This window comes from Pelodiscus sinensis, chromosome 1 (assembly GCF_052426305.1).
Source record: "Pelodiscus sinensis isolate ZL-2025 chromosome 1, ASM5242630v1, whole genome shotgun sequence".
Lineage (NCBI taxonomy): Eukaryota > Metazoa > Chordata > Testudines > Trionychidae > Pelodiscus > Pelodiscus sinensis.
In genome coordinates, this window is record NC_143052.1 from 67,183,932 (window position 1) to 67,210,262 (window position 26,331).

A 26,331-nucleotide genomic window follows, 5' to 3' on the forward strand; every position below is an offset into this window, starting at 1 on the left:
CCTCTCGAGGTCCCTTCCAGTTCTAGTGTTCTATGATTCTACGTGGAAGTTGTTGAGCCACTGCTGGTCATCCCACCGCTCCATGACCAGCCAGTCCCACTAGTTGGAACTGGTATCTAGCCTCCAGATTTGTCTCGCCACTATGAGGTGCAGTTGCAAGGACATTGCTCCCACATCCAGGCAGAGGGACTCACTGATGAGCTCAGAGTCGAGCTGGGACAGGACCGTTAAGATGGTCTGCACAAACTGCTGCGGAACCTGCAGCATAACAGTGTGGGGCCATCTCATGCCCAGAGGCAGCTCCAGTTCCATGTCAAGGAGTATGCTATGGCATCAAAAAAATGGTCAACCAGAGCACGCACTGCTAAAGCTTTGCTGTCACTTGGCGAGGTAGGCAAGCATGCAGCAGAACCTGAGAAACGGCTGTCCAGGGGGGTGCCTTTAAGAATGCATCTCAGATAGCCTTAGGCAACAGCACCCGGAAGCAACTGCTGACCTGATGCCCTGCCTGACCTGGTTCCAGGTGGCTTTATATGCGAGCTAGCATCCAATCAGTGTGGATGCTATCTTTCGAAAAAGCAGAGAGCTTGTTCAATGTGCATGTGCTGTGTAGACGCTCTCTTTCTAAAGAAGTTTTTCCGGAAGATCTCTTCTAGAAAAGCTTCTTCTGAAAGAAGCTTGCAGTATAGATATAGCCTACCTTGCCTTATTCACCTTGAGGTGTCTTTAGAACAGAGCATCAGCTGGTGTTCTTAGTTGTTTGTGGACTGCGCAGCACTCTGATATCCCTAGACTTGTCCTCTGGCTTGATGTCAAGAAGTTATGCAACAGGGCTGAATGAGCATATATATATTCTAATGCCATAGAGGTTTTTAAATGTGGAAATGGATTTATTTCATGGTCACAATTAAATAAAACAACCTGCTTTCAGCTCCCTCTTCCTAAATTTATTTCTCAGGATTGATAGTCTATTTCTCTCTCAAATACCTCTCCCCCATTACCTTTTATGACATTTTAAGAAGGCACAGTTAATTTAAGGTATTTCACTTCCCACCAAGAATTTGTCAGAGCAAATGGACATATCTATAGACATTTGAATAGAAAAACATCAGTTTCTGCAAATGATAATGCAAAAAACAGCATACGGGTTTACCGTACAACTCAAGAATTTGCAGACCTCCTTATATGAATATTGTTAATTAAAAGGAAAGAAAATCTTACATTCATAATGAAGAAAATTTTTGCCATTATTAAATTTTGATTATTTTAGCATTGTATACAAAGTTCTGAAACTTTGATGAAACTTTACGCTCTGTTTATTCTCATGCTTATACACCATTGTTAATGAGTAACTTTACTGTTGATCAGCCAGCATGGAAATAGCCAAAAATCAATGACTTCCTAGGCAGTGCTTTCTTGCCCTTACCTCACTATTCATAAAAGACATTTTTTAAGCAACGAAATGCATTCCCAGGAATATGGATCACATACTTTGTTAAGGTTCACCTCTCTCAAATGCTCCATTATACTTAAAAATAAATCTCCTGCAGGCATCACAAGATATTTACAACATACAAAAACTTAGAAAACAGTTGCTCCCCTAAATTCAACATGAGTTTTTCTGTTGTTTTCTGTGGGTGGATGCTCAAGATAAGCAGATAGGTCCTATACTAAACAGAACAAACTTTCCTGAATTTATTGTTGTGTATTATCCTGTAAAGTCAGATTATGAAAACAGTGCCAGTAAGGTTTCAATACTTTTTTTATAGTTGCCCAAAGTATTTCTTAAGTAAATTGCATTCATCTTTTATCTGTTTGACATACACCTAGTAACATGCAGTTTGATGTCACATAAAGGTTTAAATGGAAATTATCTGGGTTTTTCTCTGTAATTCATTTGTGCCTAGAGTTGGATGAGAAATGGAATTTTCATCCCCCCAAAAATGTTGACATTTCATAATTAGTTCACATTCCAAATTGAAACAAAAAATTGAAACATTTTATTGAAGGAAAAATTCGAGGGAGGTTTGAATTGACATTTTGAAATGAAAAATAACTAAACTTTTGTTTAGAAATGTCAATTAGATTTTGTATTCTTTCAAAGGGAAAACTGAACAAATTAGTCAAAAATCAACATTTTCTTGTGAAAATGTTGCCACTCAGGAGGGACCCCAATCCTATGATGATTAAACCTTTATTCCTCATCATACAAAGACACATTATCGCTATATAATAATCAGTAAAACCTGGTAAGTGATCACCACTAGGAAACATGCCACCATAAAAGTTGTCCACATCCACATTGAGCCTGATCCTGAGGTACAGCCAAATTGCACAGAGTGCAGGCGGAGGTTATCTGTATATGCATAGCTGCCTTAAAGATCACTTTTGCACTCCCCTTATTCTGTGACATGTCTGTGCTGGGTTGGTCCCCCTTTGCAATCTGAGAGCAGCCTCAGGATCACTCTTCGTCACTGGGCTGCAGGCAGTCAGAAGTGGCTGAAATCAATCGGGGATCAGCATAGCACAGGGCTATCCCAACCAGCCCCCTCTCTTTGATACACTAGTAGAAGGGCGGAATACTAGTGTGAGCATCCTTGGCTGTTTACATGCCACAGTAAGATCAGTCCTACACTGGAGGATGCTCCCTGGGTTTGTTAGCTAGTTGTAGAACCAAATTAGGCTGGCATTATGGTACAGTCTGCCTTTCATCAGAGATCCAGGCACATTGAACATAATTCTGCTTCACCGTAGTGGAAAACCACTTCTCCACAGAGTCCTCAAATCGTGGTTTATACACTTCATAGTAGAGTCACCCTGAAAGTGATGCAGTGGAAGGTAAAAAAGCCCCAGGGTCCCTGCCATTCTGACTCAAAGGAAAATTCCTTCCCAACCCCAAATATGGTAACTTAGAACCCAACCAGATGGGCAAGATCTAGCAAAAGAATTCTCTATAACAACTCAGATCCCTCCCCGTCTAAGGGTGTGTCTAGACTACATGGCTCTGTCGACGGAGCCATGTAAAGTAGTTTACTCAACATAGTCAATGGAAGCAGGGATTTAAATAATCCCCGCTTCAGACAATCAACTGATCCGGCACAGCGCAGCAGTCTAGTTGTGGCGCAGTCGACAAGGGAAGCCTTTGTCCACCGCTCCTGTAAACCTTATTTAAATCCCCACTTCCATTGACTATGTCAAGTAAACTACTTTACATGGCTCCGTTGACGGAGCCATGTAGTCTAGACATACCCTAAGTGTTCCATCTCCAGCCATTGGAGATTTTTGCTGCTAGCAGTTGCAGATCAGCTACATTTCATTGTGGACAGTCTCATCAGACCACCCCCTCTTGGAAGGCAGTTCCAGAATTTCACTCCTCTGACGATTAGAAACCTTCATCTAATTTCAAGTCTAAACTTGTTGCTGGCCAGTTTATATCCATTTGTTCTTGTGTCAAGGGAAACAGAAAGAAGGTGGAGTGGGCAACCTTATTCCCCCACCCTTTTTGTCCTTTAAGAGTATTAGACAAAATTCCACAGGTGAGAGTCAATGGTTATAAAAGGAGGTGAAGAGCTCATAAATTTCAGCAATTGTGTGGTGTTGGCAGAGTAAAGGTATGTGTTTTAACTGGGTATAATCTAGCGAGGTAAATTTGCATGGGCAATCTTAACTGTGCATTTCCTGATTTTCAGAAGTCAGAACTTTGCTCAATTCTTCATTGTGAAAAGGAACAACATACCACCAACCAACCTTAACTTTACATTAATGTACTGTTTGCCGTTGAGTTTCCTGGTTTTTTGAATAGGAAAATATATGTTGTTGATAGGAATTAGGAGTCATTTATGCAGTGGTATATATCATATTCCACAGTTTGCATAGCTAGCCTCTCTCCACACCAAGCCCACCAACAGAGGTGCAAATGGGGCAATTGCCCCCGGGCCCAGTGATACTAAAGAGCCTCAGGCTCCTGGCTGCCATTGATGGCTACTGCAGCAGCAGTGGTGCCTAGAGGCCCGGATCCTTTAAATCGCCACTGGATCACCACACAGCATCAGGGCTGGCTTTACCATGAGGCAAACTGAGGCAGCCACCTCAGGTGCCAGACTGTGGAGGGGCGCCACGAGGACCCCGAGTGTAGAAAATTGTGTCTGCTGCTGGTGCATATGTATTCTCTCTGCCCTAGATGTACAGAGATGGTGGAGTGCTGTGCTAGAGGAAGGAGGGCACAAGAGACATAACAGGCAGGCAGGAAAAAAGGTGGCATGGGGGTGTCATTTGAGCTCCCTGCCTCAGGTGCCGAAATGTTGTGGGCCTCCCCTGCACAGCATATGCCTAGCATCCCCTGCCCCTTCCACTCAAAGCCTCCCCATTCCGGGAGTGCAGACCCCTCACCCCCATCCAGAGGCCCTGTGTGGCTGTGGGCTCCCCTGTTACACACACACACTCCAGCTAGGTCCACAGGCCCTGCTTTGACACAGGTCTGCAGTCGTGCCCTTGTCCTATTCACTGTGTTTCCCCCTCTAACCTGACCTCTCCCAACTACTGTGCCCAGGCCTCCCCTCCCAAGACAGGGATGGCATCTCTCAGATATCTTCACTTATAGTTAGTCTATAAGGTGCCACAGGACTCCTCGTCGCTTTTGCAGATTCAGACTAACACGGCTACCCCTCTGATACTTCACTCTTATTGTTGACAAGGCCCCTGTCACAATCTCTTACTGTCACTTCTTGAGTGAGTCTCAGCTTCCCCTGACTGACCCTCCTTAGTTTGTTTTCAGTCAGGTCAATTCCTGGAGCTTCACCTCCAATTAAGTCTGTCAGTCATTCACTTACAGGACTTGTAATCACCAGGCTGTTTTCTTGTGAGTTGGGGGGGAGGGGCCTGTTTGAAGATAGCTTGGCTGCGGGCTGTCACCCTTTTGTTGTTCTAGACCTTTCGGCCTCCTTTTTTCTCTGTGTACTCTCTCCTTCATAACAGACCTTGATTTCTCTGTTGGTTGCAGTTGTGGGTCCCTGCCTCCATGATTGACAGCTCTAGCCAGTGCATGGAGTTGTGATTAAGCTGCTTGCTTGTCAACAGGAAACAGTCTCACCTCCCCTCTCTCTATGCTCATTAGGGGATTTGTACTCCCCCTTCTCCTATAACCTGACTCACATACAAAGCCTGGTGTGAAGGACTGCTGTGTTACACTGACATAGTGTTCCTGGTCATGTTTCAGAAGAGTTGGACAATGGAGATTGTGGCACAGCCAATGATAAAAATTACAGACAGGGTTTCTCTTCCACAATGACAGTTTTATGCAATAGAGAAAGATCCTCTGAGTCTTGTCAAATAGCTGTGCCCAATAACAGCCAGTAACGTTTCTATGCCATACTGTACACGTTTTCTGATCAGCCATAAACCTTCTAATTTCCCAATTGAGTAATAAGTGTTGGAAGAACATAGTTTTTATATTGTTGCTGTAGCAATTCTTCAGATGTTCAGCCAAAGAAAAATATCACAGCTCCTAAACAGAAATCTATGTTGTGGTCCAAATCTGCTCTTGTACGTTGTATGAGCTACACCCCAGGCCTGATGAAGTCCCTGGTTAGGTGTTGCAGAGTGAGCAAACCCCCTTGCCAACACAAGCCACCTATCTCCACCCAAATCAGTCTGCAATCAGCAATCTCCATGTTATGGTTTATCTGCCTTCCTCTCTCGCAAATTTCTGCAACCACATAATCCAAGAATCGCACACAATCCACACTGTGGCAACCCTGCCATTCTACTGTACATACAGGCAGTCCCCGGGTTACATGGATCCGCCTTACATCGGATCCCTACTTACAAACAGGGTGAGGGAACCCCGCACTACCTGCTTCCCCCCAGCAGACCAGGGAGACAAGAAGCTAGCGGCCCCCCCCCCCAGCAGACCAGGAAGATGCAGAGCGGCTTTTCTCAGCAGACACCTCAGCTTGCGAATAAAGGACTGAGGGAAGCGAGGTGTGGGAGAATAAAACTGAGCTCTGGAGAAATGTTTGGCTAGAGTTTCCCCTACAATATGTACCAGTTCCGACTTACATACAAATTCAACTTAAGAACAAACCTACAGTCCCTATCTTGTACGTAACCCGGGGACTGCCTGTATTTCTTTCCCCTCAGTGATCAAGGTACCTGTACTGTCAGTTCCAAACCTCCAAGCTGTGTCTCTTTGGTAATACCACACTCGCCTTCCCCAAGGTCAGGAAGTAGCCATTTGCTTCCCTCACAGGTTAGTAAAATAGAGATTTTCTCAGCCAGTAACCCACCGAAGGCTTGTCCACCAACCATCCTCATTCCCTGATGTCCCCTCTCCCTGTCCCCCATCCCTACACACACACAGGCACAACATCCTCTGTTGCCAGTACCCCGCCACCAAATACAACAAAAATGTTGGTTTAACCAGCTGCTGTCTATTCTGTACACGGAAGCCTTTCAATAAAATAAAAGCACATTCTATTATAACAGGCATGACTTGGAGCAAGAAACCTGAGTTATTTATTGCACAGATGTACAAAGCTCACAGTAGAAATGTCAGTAGTGGGATGTTCATCAGGGACAATAACTCTGGCATATTCCCTGAAACTACCCAAGCCAAGCATGAAGTGACTCTCAGAAACTATCTTGGTGGGGGAGGGAGGAGTAGTGGTGAGCTTTCCAGACCCTACATCTATGCAAGCGAAGACATGAACATGTTCTTCAATACCATTTACAATTTGGATCCCTCAAAAAATTAGTGGATGCCATGCAGTACCTTGGGTGAAAATTGTCAGACTGATCATTTTGACCCGAATCACAGCAATAATTTTATTTTTAGCTCTATGCAAAAATAACAAACCTAGAAATCTTTTGAAAAACTGCTGTTTTTTTCAGGGCTTATATCTCCAGAACCCTGGCTCAAATGAGCTCAGATTTGGTTCACTAAACCAACTGTACACTCACAAAGCATAGCAAATTTCAAGAAAATCCATGCATGCATGTGGTTTGTAGAGCATTTAGCGCAGGGTGGGCAATAATTTTTGATGGAGGCCACCCCAACATTTTGGAAAGCGGACAAGGGCCACACTTTGAGGAGATGTGGGGTCTAGGATAGAGGTTGGGTGCAGAAGGGCACATTGTGTAAGGGACTGGGGTGCAGGAGACAGTGTAAGGTCTGAGAGGGAGTTTGGGTGAAGGAGGAGGCTGTGACCTGGGTCAGGAGATTGGGGTGTAGGGTCAGGGAGAGAGTATGGGTGCAGGAGAGGATTCTAGCCTGGTTCTAGGAGGAAGGCTCTAGGAGGAGGTGTAAAGTCTGGGCAGGGATTGTGACCTGGGAGAAAGAGAAAAGGGGGTGCAGACTGCAGAGGGTTTGGATGGTGACCTGGGGCAGCAGATTGGGGTGCAGGGTCTGGGAGGGTGTTTGGGTGCAGGAGAGGATTCTGGCCTGGGGGAGGCATGTAGGAGAGGGTACAGGATCTGGGAGGGAGTTGTGATCTGAGCCGGGAGGTGCAGAGAGTTTGGATGGTGACCTGGGGCAGGGAGTTGAGACAGGATGGGCAGGGGTACCAGAGACTCTAACTGGGAGGCGCTTACTTAAGCCAGCAGCTGCCTGCCTGCTGCCGCCCCAGATCATGGCTCTCTGCTCCAGGAAGGGAAAGAGGCTTGTGCTGCCCCCATCCCACAGGCCAGTCACACAGCTCCTATTGGCTTGTTGTTTCCAGCCAAAACAGGAGCAGAGAATTGGGCTGGGGGCTGTTGTGTGCCTGACGTTCCTGGCAGGGTAGTCCATGGTCTGGATCTGGTGGCTTGGCAGGCCAGATCTGGCCGTGGGCCATATCTTGCCAAGCCCTGACTTAGGGCATGTCTATACTAGGAAATAATTTCAAAATAACTTTTTTCAAAATAACAACTCCTGAAATAACTATTTTGAAATAAGCTTATTCCCCAAGGTTTCAAAATAACCATCCCCTTATTTCAAAATAACACGCCTGGTAGTGTGGACACTCTGCTTGTTATTTTGAAATAACTCCCTAGTGTAGACCAGGGCTTAGTGTCGTCCTTTAAACAAGAAAGATAGAGGTACCTTGGAGGGAAACAGCTGCTCAGCAGAATAGGAGAGGTGAAAAAGTCTGAAGTAGCCCACTCATCCCAATGTGATGTTCACATCGAAATGGGGATACCCCGCTGAGATGACTGCAGCCTGAAACAGTAGTTCTGTGACCTGCGAATCATGCCATTCATTTCAGTGAGTGTTCCCTTTCCTGCTCTGACTGATTTTAGAGCCTGAGGTATGCATAGTGCCCTACAAAATTCACAGCCACAAAAAATATATCACGGATCATGAAATTTGGTCTCCCGTTGTTAAATCTGGTCTTTTGTGTGTTTTACCCTATGCTATACAGATTTCACAGGGGAGACCAGAATTTCTCAAATTGGGGGTCCTGACCCAAAAGGGGGTTGCAAGGAGGTTGCAAAGTTATTTTAGGGAGTTGCAATATTGCCCCCCTTTACTTCTGTGCTGTCTTCAGAGCTGGACAGCTAGAGAGCAGCAGTGTTCCAGGCGCCAACAACAGCGCAAATATAAGGGTGGCAATATTGTACCATCGCACCTGGTGGCTCTCAGCCAGCAGCCACTGCTCCCCAGCTGCTCAGCTCTGAAGATATTGCTGCTGCCTGCAGCAGTGCCGAAGTAAAGATTACAGTACTGCAACCCCCCTTCCATAACACCCTAGTGCCCCCCCTTACAACTCCTATTTGGGTCAGGATCCCTATAATTACAACATCATGGAATTTAAAATTTAAATGATGCAGTCATTAAATTTATGATTTTTAAAATCCTATAACTGTGAAATAGACCAAAATGGGCCGTGAATTTGCTAGGTACATCGGTTCCCAACTCCTCACCCTATGTGCAGGAATTCCCCCGATCCCAGCTCTCATGAGGGGCAGGAAAAGAGCCTCAGGCCCATCCAAAAGGACAAGCCCTCCTGAACACAGGTCATATGAGGAGAGTGGGAGGGGGCATCCCATCACTCAGCCCCAAATGCCTTTTGTCTTAGGTGGGGGCTTGTGATTCATTTATCCTTATTTGTGTTAATTGAAGGGTGAACTCACAATCATCAATCTTACTAAGGTCTTTGATTTCTCCAGTCATTAGTAGCTCTCAATGTAACAATACAAGGCAGCAGAAGGAAACTCTTTTGGGGTAGGGGACTGTACCTCAGGAACACCTTGATCAAATGACTCTAAAGTTGGATCATTAATGATATGCTATAACCTATAAGTCACACGAGATTCCAAAGCAGTTCAAGTACCCATTTAGAGTACTTAAAAGAGTTGAAGTTTAAAGCATATAGACCAGGCATGTCCAAAGTCCGGCCCGCGGCCCAATTGCGGCCCGTGTTCCGGTTTAATACGGCCCCCCAGGTAATTTGGCAATATCTATCTTTTATGGCCCCCAACGAATCCATATGTATTGAGATGAATACATTGTAAAATCTCAGTTAATGTCAGTTGGTCTAAATCAGTTATAAATATATTTGGACACAACATGTATACTTGGTGTTATGTTCCTGTTCATATTTTTTTAACTTAAAAGTTGACAGACAACCTTTATTACCAATAATATGTAATGTACTTTACAATGTTCCTGACATATATTTCAGCTTCCTGGATTTTTTTTTTCATTTGGCCTTCAGATATGAAAGGCAGAGTGATTTAACACCTGTTTACATTTGTCATCCATGTGATGAAATGAAAAGTATGCCGTTTGCAATAAACTTTGCATAAAATAGTTAATTTGCATTTAATTTTAATGGTTCAAAGAATGTCAGGCAAAATGGTCGGCCCTCACACATGTTCACTTCATCAAATCTGGCCCTCTTTGAAAAAAGTTTGGACACCCCTGATATAGACTATTAGGAATAGGAACCCGCTCTAGCCATTTCTCTGTATTGACACTTGTGCATTGAAAAAATGGTACATTTTCTTGAATACTGTTCTGATTTTAGGTCTCCCAAAGATTTATGAGTTCCATGCATTACCTTGGATAACTTTTTATAGAATTAGACTATTTTGACCCACATCACATCCATAATTTAATCTCTAGCTCTATGCAAAGCAAAAAACAGAACAAAAAACCCACCTTAAAGCTTTTCTGAAAATGGCTATTTTTGAGGGAGTTTGTAACTCCACAAACCCTATCTCAAATTACCTAAAATTTGGGTCATTACCCCTAAATTGTACTCTTCTGAGGCATGCCAATTTTCAAAGGAATCCAACTAAGCATGTTTATCTTACTTAGAGGACTTAGAAAGGCCATCTTTTAAACAGACGTGGAGATACAACATTAACCATAGTGATAGAGCAGTGGGTGTCTGATCTTGTCCCAGATCCATGGGCATAGTATGGGGGAACAAAGGGCATTGCCCCAGCAACAACAATTCTTGGACAAGCATGGAATTTGCTTCCCTTACCCCCCAAATATGACCCCATTGGTCTGACTGGAGCTGCCTCCCCCAAAAATAGCAGTAAAACTATGCCCATGTCCAGACCCTGTATATGCTGACTGTTGTCCAGAGTACCAGTAGTATTTATGGGAGAAATTAGTGTTTTATTTCTAAACATAAGAGTCATCCCATTTATTTTATCAACTTTTACAATTTTGCATGAATACTATCTTTTCATGAACTGCAAAACATATGATCAGAGCATACACACTATGTTACAAATGACTGTATTGGACTACAACCTGCATAATTTAAGCATTCATAAAGTCATGATAAATATGCTGGATGTCATTTTATAGGCTGCCTATCAGAGAAGATCAAGTAATTTTTGTATCTCTAAATTGTTTTTTTTAATATAATAGAATTTTTAAACTGACTAATATTAACTATATATTTAAAATTATAAGTAAAATCGTGTTTGTGAGTTAATGGGTTTAATTCTGAAAGTACCAAAACTTGATCCACACAAGTAAAAAATCGACTGAAATTATTTTTTTTTGTTTTATATCTCAGCATAGAATATTTATATTAATCCAGGAAACATAACCACTAATAAAATGTTTTATTATCTGCAAGTAGGAAAATGATGCTCAGGGTTTTTTAAAAAAGTAGATAGATAAAGAAGAAAATGTGGTCATACATTTCAAGAACACTAGGAACTGCAACTACATTACATACTGTATAGTACAAGCCAGAGTAGTTTCTTTCTTTGCCATAAAGTTATATTGAAACAATAATTCTCTTAGCTTCCGGCCACCATTACTTATGACTGCATACAGAGACATGTAGAGGACAATAACATTTAAATTTGGGTATTTATTATTTCAACTAACTCAATTTCTAAATTTTTTATAAAATATGTGGAGGATGAAATCCTGATCCCACTGAAATCATTGAAAATACTCGATTAATTTCAGTGCAGCCAGGATTTCACCCATAGTTTCTGTATCATCTAAAACTCCCTATACCTAACAACTATACCTTAAATACCCTCTACCTACAACAACTTGCCCTATCCTTCAGCCCTTGTGTGTATAGCCCTTTTGGAGTCAACACATGAGTTGGAGCTGCAACCAAAGACCCCACATGAGACAAGATGTTAATTGCAATACCGTAACACATTTGAATTGAACAAAGCCTCCATTCTGTAATCAGTGTAACTGTCAAACTATTGCAACTACAACTCCTTAGTTTACATACAGACATCATGCAGACAAGAAATTTACTTCTAACCAAACACAAAGAAACATAATCTATTCACTCCAATTATACCTTATTTGAAAACACAGGCAAAGTATGTTGTTGCTCAGAGAGTCGGGAAGGCACAGCATGAGTATTACTAAACATTTCCAACCTCACCCATTGTTGACAGACCCTTGCCATGTCAGTTATTATAGTGAAAATGTAATTGAACAAGAGCTTTGACACTGAACTTTATAAATTTGTTCCAACTGACCTTGTCTCAGTTATTTGCCAATCTGGCGCCTTAGAATTCATTATTGGTTCTAATGCAGTAGGTAGATGTAGTATGGAGTAGGAGACAGAATGGACCAAATATTTTACATGACTGTGTGTGGAAACAGCTCTGAATAAAGAGATTAGTATGCCTACCAAAAAGAATATTCATTCTTCTTCTCTCAAAGGACCCAGTTTGGGTTTTGAAGGATTATCTCCTTACACTCAGGGTGCATCTGTGTGTTGTGTAATGTTTTCAAACATGCTTTTGAAAATTCACTTTCACGTCCTTTTAATAACATCCTGTAAACTGTGCTAAATAATTACTTTTGTAGTGCAAAGAAGTGTGCAAAGTCACTAAAATGGATTTGAAGCAAGTAGAAACATAGAAAAGTTATGATATATGCATATAGATCACATATATGTTTCCTGACATTTCAGAAAATCGATGTGTTCTTTCAATTGGGCTGTGTCAAGAAAAAGAAACAGAAGTAATTTTAAACCATTGATTATAAAGGGCCTGATTCTATCTCTGATGTATTTACACCCTTGAAACTGCATTGATTATTCCTGCCTTACACCAGCGTATGATCACAATGAAGCCATTAGAGTCCAAAGAAAAACATGTAGTCTATTGTACAGTTGTTCTCCTTGTGTTAGTGCTGCCGCAACCAAACTGCTTCTGCCTTTTTCTGCAGATGAAACCAGTTCATTGGTAATGCTAGTGCAAAATAAAAGGAATTTGTCTCTTCCCCAAAATGACACATTAACTTGAGCCTTCAGTAGAACTGCAGGAACAACCAATATTTCACAAAGTGTAATAGATACAATTAGTCAGAAGTAAATTTACTTTTCAGGATTTTAAGGTGATACTGAAACTATGGAGAGACAAACACTTCTTTCAGTTGCATGAAAACAATCCCATGACCTAGAGATATAAAAATAAGGAACTTCTTACCTACTTTTAACACCTTAAAGTGACTCAGAGCTAAGGGAAAATTGCTCAGCTCATGGAGGAGTGTTGTGAACCATTCAAAAATGACCCCTTCAATCCATAGAAGGGTCACACTGAAGGCTTCAAAGTGAATCTGGTTTAGATATTGACTAGAATAATATTGAGCATAGGGTGGGGTCTCAAGGACCAGAAAGTAAAATAGAAGGAAGTGTGGTTATCTCCAGAGCAGCAACAAGGGATGCAATGACCTTTCCCCTTAGTTTCCCCTTTGAAGTACAGTGTACTTGACAATATCCTGTTAGGTCGATTGTGTCAATTCCTTACATGTTTCTCAACATCAATATTCTACATTTCTGGGTTTTTAGACGCCTGGATGCCAACCACATCAACTACGTGCCACCCAACTGCTTCAGTGGCTTGGTCTCGCTTAGACACTTGTGGCTGGATGACAACTCTTTGACAGAAATTCCTGTGCAGGCTTTTCAGAGTTTACCAGCACTTCAAGCAATGACATTGGCATTGAACAAAATACATCACATACCAGACTATGCTTTTGGAAACCTCTCCAGTCTGGTAGTTCTGTAAGTTTTATTGATTTAAAAAAAATTGTTTTGAAAGATCTTGGCCTCTTTGTACTAAATTATTTCAAGATGCAATGTCCAAATTAAGCCTTGTACGAGATATTTAATAACTAGACTGCCCAAAAATATGAAATGATCTGTAAACCTTCAGGTTGGGTTATAAACCTGAAATTTGCCTTTTATTATTGCACTGTGTTTAAAGCTATAACTTTTGCAACTTTACTAAATGATTTTTCTACTCCACATAATGTAAAGATTTGGTTTTCATATAGGTTTATTTATAATGATTCAGAGAATTAATGGCAAATAAACTTCTCTTCAAAATGTCAGTGAAGAGATAAGTTGAAAAAACTTGAATTTTGTATCTTAGGGTATGTCTACACTACCCCCCTAGTTCGAACTAGGGGGGTAATGTAGTCATACGGAGTTGCAAATGAAGCCCGGGATTTGAATTTCCCGGGCTTCATTTGCATAAAGCCGGCCGGCGCCATTTTTAAATGCCGGCTAGATCAGACCCCGTGCCGCGCGGCTACACGCGGCATGGACTAGCTAGTTCGGATTAGGCTTCCTATCCAAACTAGCTGTACGCCTCGCGGCACGGGGTCCGACCTGAAATAAGGGTCTGTCTACACTAGCCGCCTAGTTCGATCTAGGAAGGCTAATGAGGGTGACCAAAATTGCAAATGAAGCGTGGGATTTAAATATCCCGCACTTCATTAGCATGTTCCCAGCTGGTCGCCATTTTAGAAATTGACTAGCCCGAAGTAACGGCCTGTGTCTACACGCGGCAGTGAAACAGGATTCTGAATTAAAGCACTAAATCCAATTAGCTAGTATTCCTCCTGCAATGTAGTTTACCAGCTAATTCGATTTAGGGCTTTAATTCGGAATCCCATTTCACTGCCACGTGTAGACGCAGGCAGTTACTTTGGGCTATTCAATTTCTAAAATGGCAACTGACCGGGAACATGCTAATGAGGCACGGGATATTTAAATCCCACGCTTCATTTGCAATTTTGGTCGCCCTCATTAGCCTCCCTAGATCAAACTAGGAGGCTAGTGTAGACATACCCTAAGAGTGCACTGTAGACGTACCTTTAGATATTGTTTATAAAATCATAGTTCTGGGAAGCTGTTGAAATGTGTACACATTTTTACTTAAGACTGTAAAACCATATTGACAACATGAGGCTGTGGGTGGAAAAGGAAAATAACTAAAATCTGCTAAACAAAGGACTGGAAGGCTAAAATGCTAGTAAGAATGAGATGTGAAAGTTCCCTTCACAGACAGTATATGCAGAGTTATCAGTAGATATGTTCTTCTACCAATATTACTAAACAAAACAGATGCAAAATTCACTGAAAATCCTGGAAGGAATTCCAGTGTGTGAAGAACCATCTTCGGATCTCCTAGAACTATCTCAAACTGAAAAAAACTTCTGCACTATTATTAGAAAAATTATTCAGGAATTATTTCAGGATATACTGAAACATGGTCATTATTAAAGACATTCCTGGTTTGTAGACAGCATGAAACCATTGCATGTAAGATGACAAATATATTTTAACATACTCTTAACACACTGATCTGATCCTCATGATACAAGCCTTTAGGACACTATGGGTACGTCTAGACTACATGGCTCCGTTGACTGAGTCATGTAAAATAGTTTATTCGGCATAGTCAAAGAAGCGGGGATTTGACTATGCTGAATAAACTATTTTACATGGCTCTGTCAAAGGAACCATGTCGTCTAGACGGAGCCTATGATCAGATTACTTCAGCGCTATTTATTATAGGCGACCAGTCTGCCAGCTTCAGGGTACAACCTGGAACTGGGGTATTACTTGGCCCTCTATCTCACCAGTCTGGGCTCTCTCTCATCCTATGATGCTGTGACAAGCTACAGTTGTCTCCAGGCGATGTACTCACACAGACACTCACAGGAAGGGACACACCCAGCTGCAGTTACATGAAAACTTCTTCTCCTCTACTCATGAAATGACAATGGAGTGCCTCCAATGAGATGCCTCCCTCTCCAACTCCATGGCCTAGGACACCAGAGCTGTACTGTCTTTCCCCAGTCAAATGTCTGACCAATATACATTTATTACCCAGTCTGCCCCTATCCTGATGTGGAGAAGACAGTGCCTCAGCCCCTCTTCCTGAGTGGATTCTCCATGCACTTCAAGCAAACCACACTGTTTTAGGTAAAAAATATAAAGCAGATTTATTACTACAGAATACTACAGAAAGATAGATTTTAAATGATTGTAAGTAGTGACTGTACAGATCAAAGCAGATTACCTAGGAAGCTAAACAAAAATGAAATCTAAGTTAGGATTTATATTGAGCAATGTCTTACTCTATTAGATAGAATAAACAGTTCACCAACCTTCCATACACAGAGAGGAATTCTTTTTTCCCCACCTGAGACCAGCACTTCCCCCCCATTCTGTCTGTGTTACCAGGCATTCTGTCGTGTGGGGAGTGAGACTTCTGGGTGATGTCATTTCCCCCTTTTATAGCTTATTCCATATGGCGGGAAACCCTTTGTTCCAAGCCAAGTTCCTAGCCCAGTTTGTGGGAAAATGCACATACCAAAAGATAGTTCAATATCATGTGATCTAGTCATGCCCCTATGTGCACCAATAAGTCATGGCAGCCATTATCCATAGGCTGAATGAAGCTTCACCAGGACAGGTTAAGCCATTTCCATCGCCCACTGCTTTTTTTGATGGGCCATTCAACTTTAATAGACCATTCATGAAGTGCAGGCCTGACTAACATTTTGTGGGTGTTACCCAGATGCAGGCACTTTACATAGTTAATATTCAGAAACTCCAGATACAAAAATGGATATATACATATAAATCAAATAATCATACCGAGTAAACTTTTATTTTTCCATTGCTACCTCACTTGACACATATACAAAATGTATCATTATTATGTCACAATCATATAATAATCATGCCATTGTGCCTAATACAGGGTGTTGGAGTGTCACAACCATATAAGATGATCCTTCATCTCTAGCAAGTTCAGAATATGAGCCGTACACTTGTACAAGGTAGAAGGGTAAGCAGAAGGAATTCCATTTACCAGTGTTTCTGAAAGTGTTCCACGGAATCACTCTCAGAAACACATTAATTGGCTGCCCCCATTTGTGTATTTACCGGCACTGCAGCCACGGAGCCCTGCGGCTCCCATTGGCTCCGTTTCGTCCTTTGCAGCCAAGGGGAGCCCTGACCCACGCCACTTCCCGGGGCTCCCCTTGGTTGCAAAGGATGAAACAGAGCTAATGGGAGCCACAAGGCTCTGTGGCTGCAGTGCCAGTAAATAAACAAACCGGAGCAGCCAATTAATGTGTTTCTAAGAGCGATTCCTTGGAACATTTTCAGAAACACTACCACTTACTGCCTCATGGGCAGTCTATGTGGGTACAGATTGAGTTTCAGTATGAGATTTTAACCTTTAAGAGAATGGGTATTTGTTATTTGGCCTAACTTCTATATCCCTCAATTATTTTCATCATGTTGTCAATCACTTGTTAAGGTAGAGATTCTCTCATGCTCCAGTTCTCCAAAGTAATTTCTCCACTTCCCAGCTGAAATTTTAGGACAGTTGTAAGACAACATAAAAATAAGTTTCACTTGCTGCAATAGGTGCTGCTCCTTGACTAGGTCCCATCATTTTGCATCTGCTAATTATCCCTGTTTCTGGTTGTAAGACTTTAGAGTTATTAGTATTCAATCATCCCTAACTATTGGCAACACCTACTGTTCCAGGCTCTCCAAACCACCTAGTATGGTTCTGTCCACATGTTTTGATACCCTATCTACAGCGCTGCAAATCATAAGTCAATAGGAAAACTCACATTAGCTTCAGTGGGAGCAGGATTGGACCTGTAGTCATTAAAGATGTAAAGCTAATTGGGAGTTTGGGGGCAAATTCTTCATACTGTCTACATCCTAAAAGGTCAATCTAGCATTTGAGAGCCTAATGATTAAACTTTCTTCCTAAAGTGGTACAAAAAATGTTTTTGTACAATACAAAAAATCTCTATCTTTTAGTTAGTCTATAAATAGCTGAATACAGTTTTTATAGGTTCTGAAACATTTATTGAAAGCTTGTGATAACTAAAATACTTTTGGATAAAGCAACAACATAAATGAGAATAGTGTCTGTCTCTCATATTCATAGACATTCTCTTCTTTTATGTGCAACTCCCACAATTTATCTTATCCTTAAGGGACGAGTGAAACGTGTAAAATTGAAAAGAGAGGTCAGATGGAAGGCATTTTCTTCAAAAAAAATGCACCAGGTTAATCCATACACGTTAATAAACATCACGGAGCAATTTATCTATTAAGATCTAAAAATTTAGAAATAGTTGTAAGCGGCAAAATATGAAGCAAAATTTTGAATGTCCCAAACTTTCAGATCTGCAGTTTTGTTTCAAGGCAGACACTACAAAAAGAACAAGTAGTCCTGTGGCACCTTAGAGGCAACACTCACTACCACAGATGAGCTTGATAATACTGTATATGTATGTTTGTTAGTCTCTAAGGCCATGTCTACACTAGAAAAGTATTTCAAAATTACTGAATTCAACTTAATAACTCCCTATTTAACAAATTCAAACTACCATGTTCACACCACAAAAGCCTCAAAATGAGTCCGAGGCAGGCTTCATTAACGTGGACACACTACCATGGCCTGAGATCCCCAGGAAGCACTGGGGAGTAATTAGTTCAAATTACCATATTTATAGTAGCCCAATGTCTGTGACTCCGTAACGCTAAAATGCTGGCTGTTCCCTCTGGGCGGCGCTGTTGCCTGAGTCACATCCTTCGCCTCTCGCCGTGGCGCTCGGCTGACTTCTGCACCATTCAGCCAGGCAGGGGAGCAAGCGGTGCAAGCGGCCGTTTGGGCTCCGCGGTCCCCATGCAGAACAGGGGGCCCAAACGGCCATTTGCGTCGCTTGCTCCCCTGCGGCGGACTGGCTGAGCGGCGCATAAGTCAGCCGAGCGCCACGGCGGGAGGCAAAGGGGGGCGGGGCGGTGACGTACATGGCCAAGGGGTGGGGCCTGGCCATGTACGTCACCGCCCTGCCCCTCTTCGCGCCCCCTTCACCTCCCGCCGTGGCACTTGGCTGACTTATGCACCGCTCACGTGGTCTGCCACAGGGAGACCAAAAGGCCGCTTGTAGGAGGAGAAGAGAGAAAGAGACGTGGAGTGAGAGACCGGAGGCTCAGGAGAGAAGACTGACGTGGAGGAGAGACCTGAAAATCCCATCTTATGATGGGCTAATTGGCTAGTTTTGAAATAATGGCCCCGGAGCATCCACAATACCATTATTTCAAAATAATTATTTTGGAATTAGCATTATTCTTAATGAAAAGCAGGAGTATAGATTTCAAATTCTGTGGCCTGTTATTTCAAAATAGCAGGTTTGGTAGTGTGGATGCTCCGCTTATAAATTCAACCTTAGGGGGGTAATTTTGAAATAAAGTCCTAGTGTAGACCGGGCCCTAAGTTGCCACAGGACCACTCGTTGTTTTTAAAGTTACAGACTAACACGGCTACCCCAAAACAGTCAAACAGAAAATCCTGCGAATTACATAACATACCAATAGAAATTAATTATTGATTATTCTAGTTTAATTAAAAGGAAATCAAGCTAGAGCATCAGTGAAGTCAATTAAAGAAAGAAAACAAATACATTAAATGAAAGGAATCACAATCTCTGCCGTTTAAACACAAAATCCTTGTATGGAACCAAATCAAAGGCTTGAAGTGTGGGAGATGGGGGGTTTGAGGTGAGGGAAATGCCTCCTATACATGCTCTTGCAAAAAGCATGGCTTGCATATAATCAGTGCATGCCTGAAAATACGTTTCTTTTGATTTATCCATCAAAATGTTTTGCTTAACTCCACTGTGTGCAGTGTGCTTTCCTGACTGTGCTCTTAATGTTCCCCTGCAGGCATCTCCATAACAATAGAATCTACTCCCTGGGAAAGAAATGCTTTGATGGGCTCCACAGCCTAGAGACTTTGTGAGTTGACCTCTTATTTGTTTCCCTTTTTTTTCCCCAGTGTTTTCATTAATATTCTGAAAGAATAAAAATACCCTAAAAGCCAAACATGCTTTTTGGCTTGCTTAATTGCTACAGGCCCTGGGTGATTCTTTACAATGACTATATTACTCCATGATTGTGTACAGTGACCCTATTTTTCAGTTATGAAACTACACTGCTTTTTAACTAGGCAACATATATTAATAGATTATATAATGATGTTTTTAAACTTTACCAGCACAGAACAACAAGTGACCATTCAGGTATGGTTATTCCTGCCTGGGTAGTACTATTTGTTCATTTATCTTTAGTCTGAAAAGCTAATTACAATAGAGGTTAAGGATAATCGTTGTAACCCAATAGCTTTTAAGTTTGCAGAATGCATTATGACATTTTGCATTTTGTGGTTGCAGTAGCATTCAAATCCTTTGACCTCTTGAACAAAAGAAAAGCTCCAGATAGCATAATTTACAAATATGTTCTTCTTTTAAAAATTGATCCAGTTGCTTTAAAAAATTCACTTGAAAAGTTTCTCTAAAAGGGATAAATTATCTCAGCTCTCACAATAGTTCAGTAAAGTGTAGGAGGTGAACACAATAAAACTAAGGCTTCCCTGAATAGCATGTGAAAACAATTATGGGTAAACAACAGGAAAACAACTCTGAAGATTAAAGAAAAGTAATTTGCCCCAGACATACACAAATAACACCACCTGTATTTGGTATTGGAACCCTTACCTGAGGGACATTAATGCTTACATATCTATTCCCCTCCCTTTCCTGTACTACAACCAAGTAAATCCTCTCCATGGATCATAATCAACCAAGGCACTTCAAGAAACTCACATGCTTTGTTGCTGGGGTTGCCGGGTGTCCAGTTTTGTACCGGACAGTCCAGTATTTGAGCTTTCTGTTCGGGAAGCAAATTGAGAAAATATAAATGAGGAAATATAAATGTCCGGTATTTTCTAAATAAGATGTAATGTAGATTGTGAGGTAATGTCAAGTGTGTCCGGTATTTTTGTTGAAACCATCTGGCAACCCTATAATTGTTGCTGATACACATGTCATAGTTTCATGCCACAGGGACCAATAGATCATCTAGTCCAAGGGTCCTCTGTCTTCATTGCACCACAATCCCCTTCTGACAAAAAAAAATTACATGAACCAGGAGAGGGGACTGAAGCCATTAAAAAAGGGGTCACAGCCAACTATGGGATCCTGACCCACAGTTGGAGAGATCCAACCTCATGTATATCACAGGCCGCCACCACCATTGTCATACAAGCATAAGCCCTCCTCAGAACCTAGTGGTGGTTTGCTTTCTAACCCATAAAAACATGCAGTGCTCACTTTTTTTCCAGTTGCTCTAGTATTAGGGATTTTAATTTTGATTACATAAACTAGTCTCTACTAGAACTTGAGTATTCTGTTGTCAGGAGTCCTGACAATAAGATTCTGAACTTGGAAGGTAAGGGAGGAAAAACTGGTTGGCAGGACCATCAATAGAAAGGCTGTTTTGGTATGCGTCAAGGTATGTTGGGCTGCACTGGGCATCAGAGGGTTATCCTCCTCTTCCCAGTATCAGCAGCTCCGGCTCAACTAGCGGGCCAAACCAAATTACAAATGCTCATTATCTATGTAATCAAAGCACAGGGCCTGAAGGGATTTACAAACAGGAAGAAAAGCCTTATTGACTACAGACAGCAGTTTCCTGCCCATTTTACTAAGGATGATGATATTTTGTTCAAAAGTCAATTGTGAATAATTGTTTCTATTTAATTTAGTCAAATTATTTTGTATTTATATGATTAAACATATATTCTTTACAAAGCAGGGGTTGAGGTGTGGTAGAGGATATGGGCTCTGGGGCAGAGCCAGGGATCAGGGGTTGGGGTGCAGGAGCGGGGAGATTCAGGACTGGTCTGGGTCTTGGCACGCAGAGGGGGTTTCTGGGGTGCATGCTCTGTGCTGGAGTTAGGGTACCGGAAAAGGTTTCAACCTAGGGCAGGGAATTGGGCTGCAGGAGGGGGTTCAGCATGTAGGCTACTGGTAGGCGACATTTATCTCAGGCAGCTCCCAGTCAGTGGCACATCAGGGCTAAGGCAGGTTTCCTCCCTGGACTGGCTCCACATGGCTCCCAGAAGTGGCAACATGCTAGAGGGGCCAGGCATTGCCCCTGCAGTTCCCATTGGCCGCAGTTCCCATCAATGGGAGCGTGGAACTGGAGCTCGGGGAGTGAAGCCCCAATGGCCACTCCTGTATATATAAGAGCTGGCCAGGCTGGCCACTTGTGAGAGCCACATAAAGCCAGAGGGCAGGCAGGAAGCCCGCCTTAGCACCACTGCATCTCTGACAGGACTTCTAGCAGCTTGTCGGCAGTGCTAACTGGAGCCTCTAGGGCAGTGGTCCCCAACGCGGTGCCTGCGGGCGCCCTGGCACCCACCGGGGCATTTATGTGCGCCCGCCAAGTGACCAGGGCCGGCCCAAGCCATTCTTGCGCCCCAGGCCCTGGGTGCCCGGTGTATGCGCAGCCCCTGCCCTGGGTGCATGGTGCATGCACGGTGCTGCCCCCGGGCGCACAGCACAAGAGCAGCCCTACCCCGAGCACACGGCACATGCGCGGCCCTGCCCCCAGGCACCCAGCAGCCCCAAAAGGTTGGAGACCACTGCTCTAGGGTTCCTTTTCAACCAGGCATTCTGATTGAAAACCAGATGCCTAGCAACCCTACTCTAGTCTCAGATGACGTGCATGCTTGCCAAGTGGCTAGTGAACTTGCTGAAATGAGGAAATTTCTCACTAACTAGCAGTTGCTACAATGGAATCCCAGATTGCTAACCTAAACACAAAATATTTAGGCTTCTGTGTAGTGAAGAGGAGTTGTACTTTCTCCTTTATTCCATATTGTAGTGTCAACCTTACTGCAATCTTAAAACCTCAGAACAGGTGAAATTCTGGCCCTACTGAAATCACTGGAAGTTTTGCCATTGACTTCATTGAGGGCACCTAACTACTATTTTTTCCTCTGACATTTCTCCTTTACTGTTCCTGAATATTTATCTGTCTTTTTCTCAAATACTGTGCCAAGAAACAGGTCAGAAAAGAAAATTAAAAGATGATAGAGATGGGAGTTGGAAAAGAGGTAAACTGAACCTCAATAATGACATATAATAATAAATGACATTATTTCATAAATCAGTTTGAAGATGAAAAATTTCCAGAATATTTCTATTTATAAGTTGTAAAATTTTCTGTAAGTAATAATAGATTTTTCCTTTCATGCTTACAAACGGATGGCAAAGAAGGGATTTCAGAAAATAGGGGGTGACTTATATTAACATTTATAAATGTCCATGATTTCTCATTTCCAAATCAATAACATAGAATTTAAAATAGCACAGTGATCAAAAATAAAAATGATGATCTGCACTGGTTGAAGTTTATTAGAAAGCATCAGGTTTTGAGGATTCACCTAGCCTTTGGACCTCTTTATTTAATGTATGGAAGATGATACTTCCTTAGAAATCCCAGCAAATTCTGTGTTGTCCCTTAAAAAGTGTATAACCTAAAAAATATTATCTATATTTTTATGCAGAGATTTAAATTACAACCGTCTAGATGAGTTCCCCATTGCTATTAGGACACTCACAAACTTAAAAGAACTGTAAGTATTGAACCCTACCTCACAGAGAGGATGCTTTCGACAATGTTTTTATTTATTTAGAAAATGCATATGGTTTTAATCAATGCACTTTTAAACTTCGTATATCCTGGAAAAGTTAGGAGACATGACAACATATATAAAAAGAAATTTTCACCATTTCATTTAGAACATTTAACTTTGATAACTTTTACCTGTTACAAGTGCGCTTTCATGTTGAAAAGCATTTTTGAAAGAATATTGTTTTCTGGAACTTTATCCTTAAAATCAGTGTGTCGTAAGAAAACAGGGACACTATCAATTTTATTTCAGCTCTAAATGTGAGACTTGTTTGAAAAGCTGCAATGCCTGGGCTAGGAAAAAGAAGCAGGATTCCTATTTATTCATAAGCATTTTGTGGAGCAGGGATGCGTCATTTTAACTGTATTTTAAACCATTTATTTTCAGTGTTAACTGGAAAAATTCTGAAAATGTGGACATGGTTTGTAAAACAGACTAAAATCAAAGGTGAAACTTACCAGCCTAGATTAATTATGGAAGCCAGTTAAATTACAAAACAAACAAATAGCTAGAAAGTTACCAGTAAATTGGATTTCTTACATTCTTTCTGTTTGAATTTTCTGTGGTGGTAGGTAGCACCAGAAGGAATTTTTTTGAAAAAATAGATGATCACAGATTCACTAGGCCATTAAGGGTATGTCTATACTGAAGGTAAAACCCCTTGGTTTGCCAATACCATCTGACTCAAGCTCATGAAGCTTGGGGTAAGGGACTGTTTAACTGCTTTATAGACATCCCATCTTTCAGAGAGCCAGATTCAAGTCTGAGCCCTTAACATGTATTGCATAATTAAACAGCCTCTGAGCCCAAACTCCTTAGCCTAAATTGGCTGCCACAGGCCTACACCAAAATTGCAGTGTAGACTTACTTTTAAGAGTGCTTCATGCTGCTGTTGCACACAAAGCAGAAATAAAGCCCATTTAGTAAGATGCTTGGAAAATCCTTCAGTTTCAGGGAATCCCCCCAGTAATGTAGGGTTACAATTGCAGCTTCTATGACAACTCTCCAGTGCTGACATAGGGAGCATAGCCAGGGAGAAGGCAGTGGAGCCATGAACTACTAATTAACCTTATTACCAGCTGCCATAATGGCCCCTTGGCATAAAGTTCAATAGCTCTAAAAGGGATCTCATCCGCTGACCTCTGGATGGGATAGACAGAAAGATGTCTGATACCCAGATGTGCCCTAAACATAGCTGGTCCTGTGAATCTGAGGCACAGGTTTCATGATCAAAGTGTCCCTTTAATGTTTTATTCTCTGGGCCTAAAATGTTAATGGAAAAGTTGAAATTGTCCGTTTTTTAGAAAGCATTTTGAAAAAACTATAGTAAAACCTCCCTTGATGACCACATGTGAGAGGCCTACCTGTCACAAGCAATTGCTTACAGAGACCAAAGAACACAACTACTCTGTAGTGAGCAAACCTTAAAAGAAGAAACCATCTTTTATAAGAGACCACTTTTGCTAACTCTCATGCATGGTCATTCTTGGCTGGTTTTACTGTATATGTTGTATGTAGCGTCTTTTTCTTTCAGATTTTTGGCCTCTTTAGCATCAGATCTCCTAATATCAGACTGTGTGTGGTTTCAGCCAGTGTGTCCTCTAAATTCAGTCTCTGCCTGTTTGAAGCATGAAATCGTATAGCACCAAAGTTCTGATTCATTTAAAGCATGTGTTTGAGTGCTTTGTTGAATTGGAAGCCAATAGCTCAGTAATCTATAGCATAGGGTATCTCCATTGATTTAAAGGGGAGCTGAAGGTACTCAGTACTTCAGAGAAGGTGCTCAGCACCTAACCAGATCAAAAATTGAGGTCTCAGTTCTACAACATTTATGCACAGGCTTAATTTTAGGCACATAAATAGCCCCATTAATATCAAAGGAACCACCCACAGGAGTAAATATACACATGAGTGCAGGACTGAGGCTTCAAAAGTAGCTTTGTAGTTTCTCCCTGCATATTAAGGTAATAACATAAGTATATATTGATGAGAGACTAGTACTTTCCCTGGGAGCTAGTCATGCCATTTTCTTAGCTATTTTTGTCATGCAGGTAGAACAGGATTGAGCTAGGGGATCCTGCTTGGTAGAGTCTGTATATGTATATTGGTTTAGCATTAAAGGGTGGGGTTGTTTTTGTTTTGTTGCGTACAACCCAACTGTGCATAGACACCTATTTTTGAGTAATTATAGGGATAGCCGTGTTAGTCTGAATCTGCATAAACAACAAGAAGTCCTGTGGCTTTCGTCTTTGCCAATTTTATACTCCAATAAATCTGTTAGTCTATAAGGTGTCACAAGACTTCTCGATATATTTGAGGTTACTAGTATATAGAAAGGAGCATATACATAAAACCTTGATTTTTCTAGCTCAATTATACAAGCAAGACAATTGGTTCACTTAAATTTATAATCTGATATTGGTACAAGTAATGACTGGGGTGCATGCATCCATGAATAATTCAAGGCCTTCTAAATGTTTTAATTTAATTGGAGAAGCCCTTTTCATAGTTCATGATTGAACTAATGAAAGTTTCAGGTTTCCCACACAATAATCATCATTATTCATTTTGAAACCTTAGTTTCTTTTGTTTTTAACAATGGCAAAATTACTCATATGAGTACAATGTAGTAATTAATTACGAGACAAAGCATTTATCTCCTTCCTAGAAGGCAGTAAATACATTGTACAGCTTGTTCTTCTAATTCCTGAAACACTTCAATAAAAAATGTAGTGTGGGAGGTTTAATGCTTGGGATGTCATGACACAGCATATACATTTATATAAATCTAAGTTATCTCAGAAACACGGATGGTGTGGGACAAGTATTGGAAAGAAATGCTTTCCACTCAGTCCTAATCCAACTAGTTGTGATGTCCACATAGACTACAAAGATGAAAACTCTGATGTTTGCAGCTATAGAGGTTTTTGCTGAATTGTATTATCTCTGTGTTACCCTGTGGAAAACAGCCCCAAAATAATAAGTGTTCTTTAATGTCTCACCGGTCTTAACAGTCACACCTTTTTTGTTATG

The 26,331-nt window shown here is 41.6% G+C and overlaps 1 protein-coding gene across 3 annotated transcripts in view; it reads left to right on the forward strand.

Moving 5' to 3' along the window:
• The window catches only part of LGR5 (leucine rich repeat containing G protein-coupled receptor 5), a 151,632-nt gene that overhangs the window by 96,020 nt on the left and 29,281 nt on the right, over nt 1–26,331 (forward strand). For all 3 annotated transcript variants that reach the window (XM_075931817.2, XM_006121555.5, XM_006121556.5), the window contains exons 5-7: nt 13,278–13,493; nt 19,485–19,556; nt 23,173–23,241. In XM_075931817.2, the coding sequence (XP_075787932.1) occupies nt 13,278–13,493; nt 19,485–19,556; nt 23,173–23,241 (357 nt within the window). The remainder of the gene's footprint in view (nt 1–13,277; nt 13,494–19,484; nt 19,557–23,172; nt 23,242–26,331) is intronic.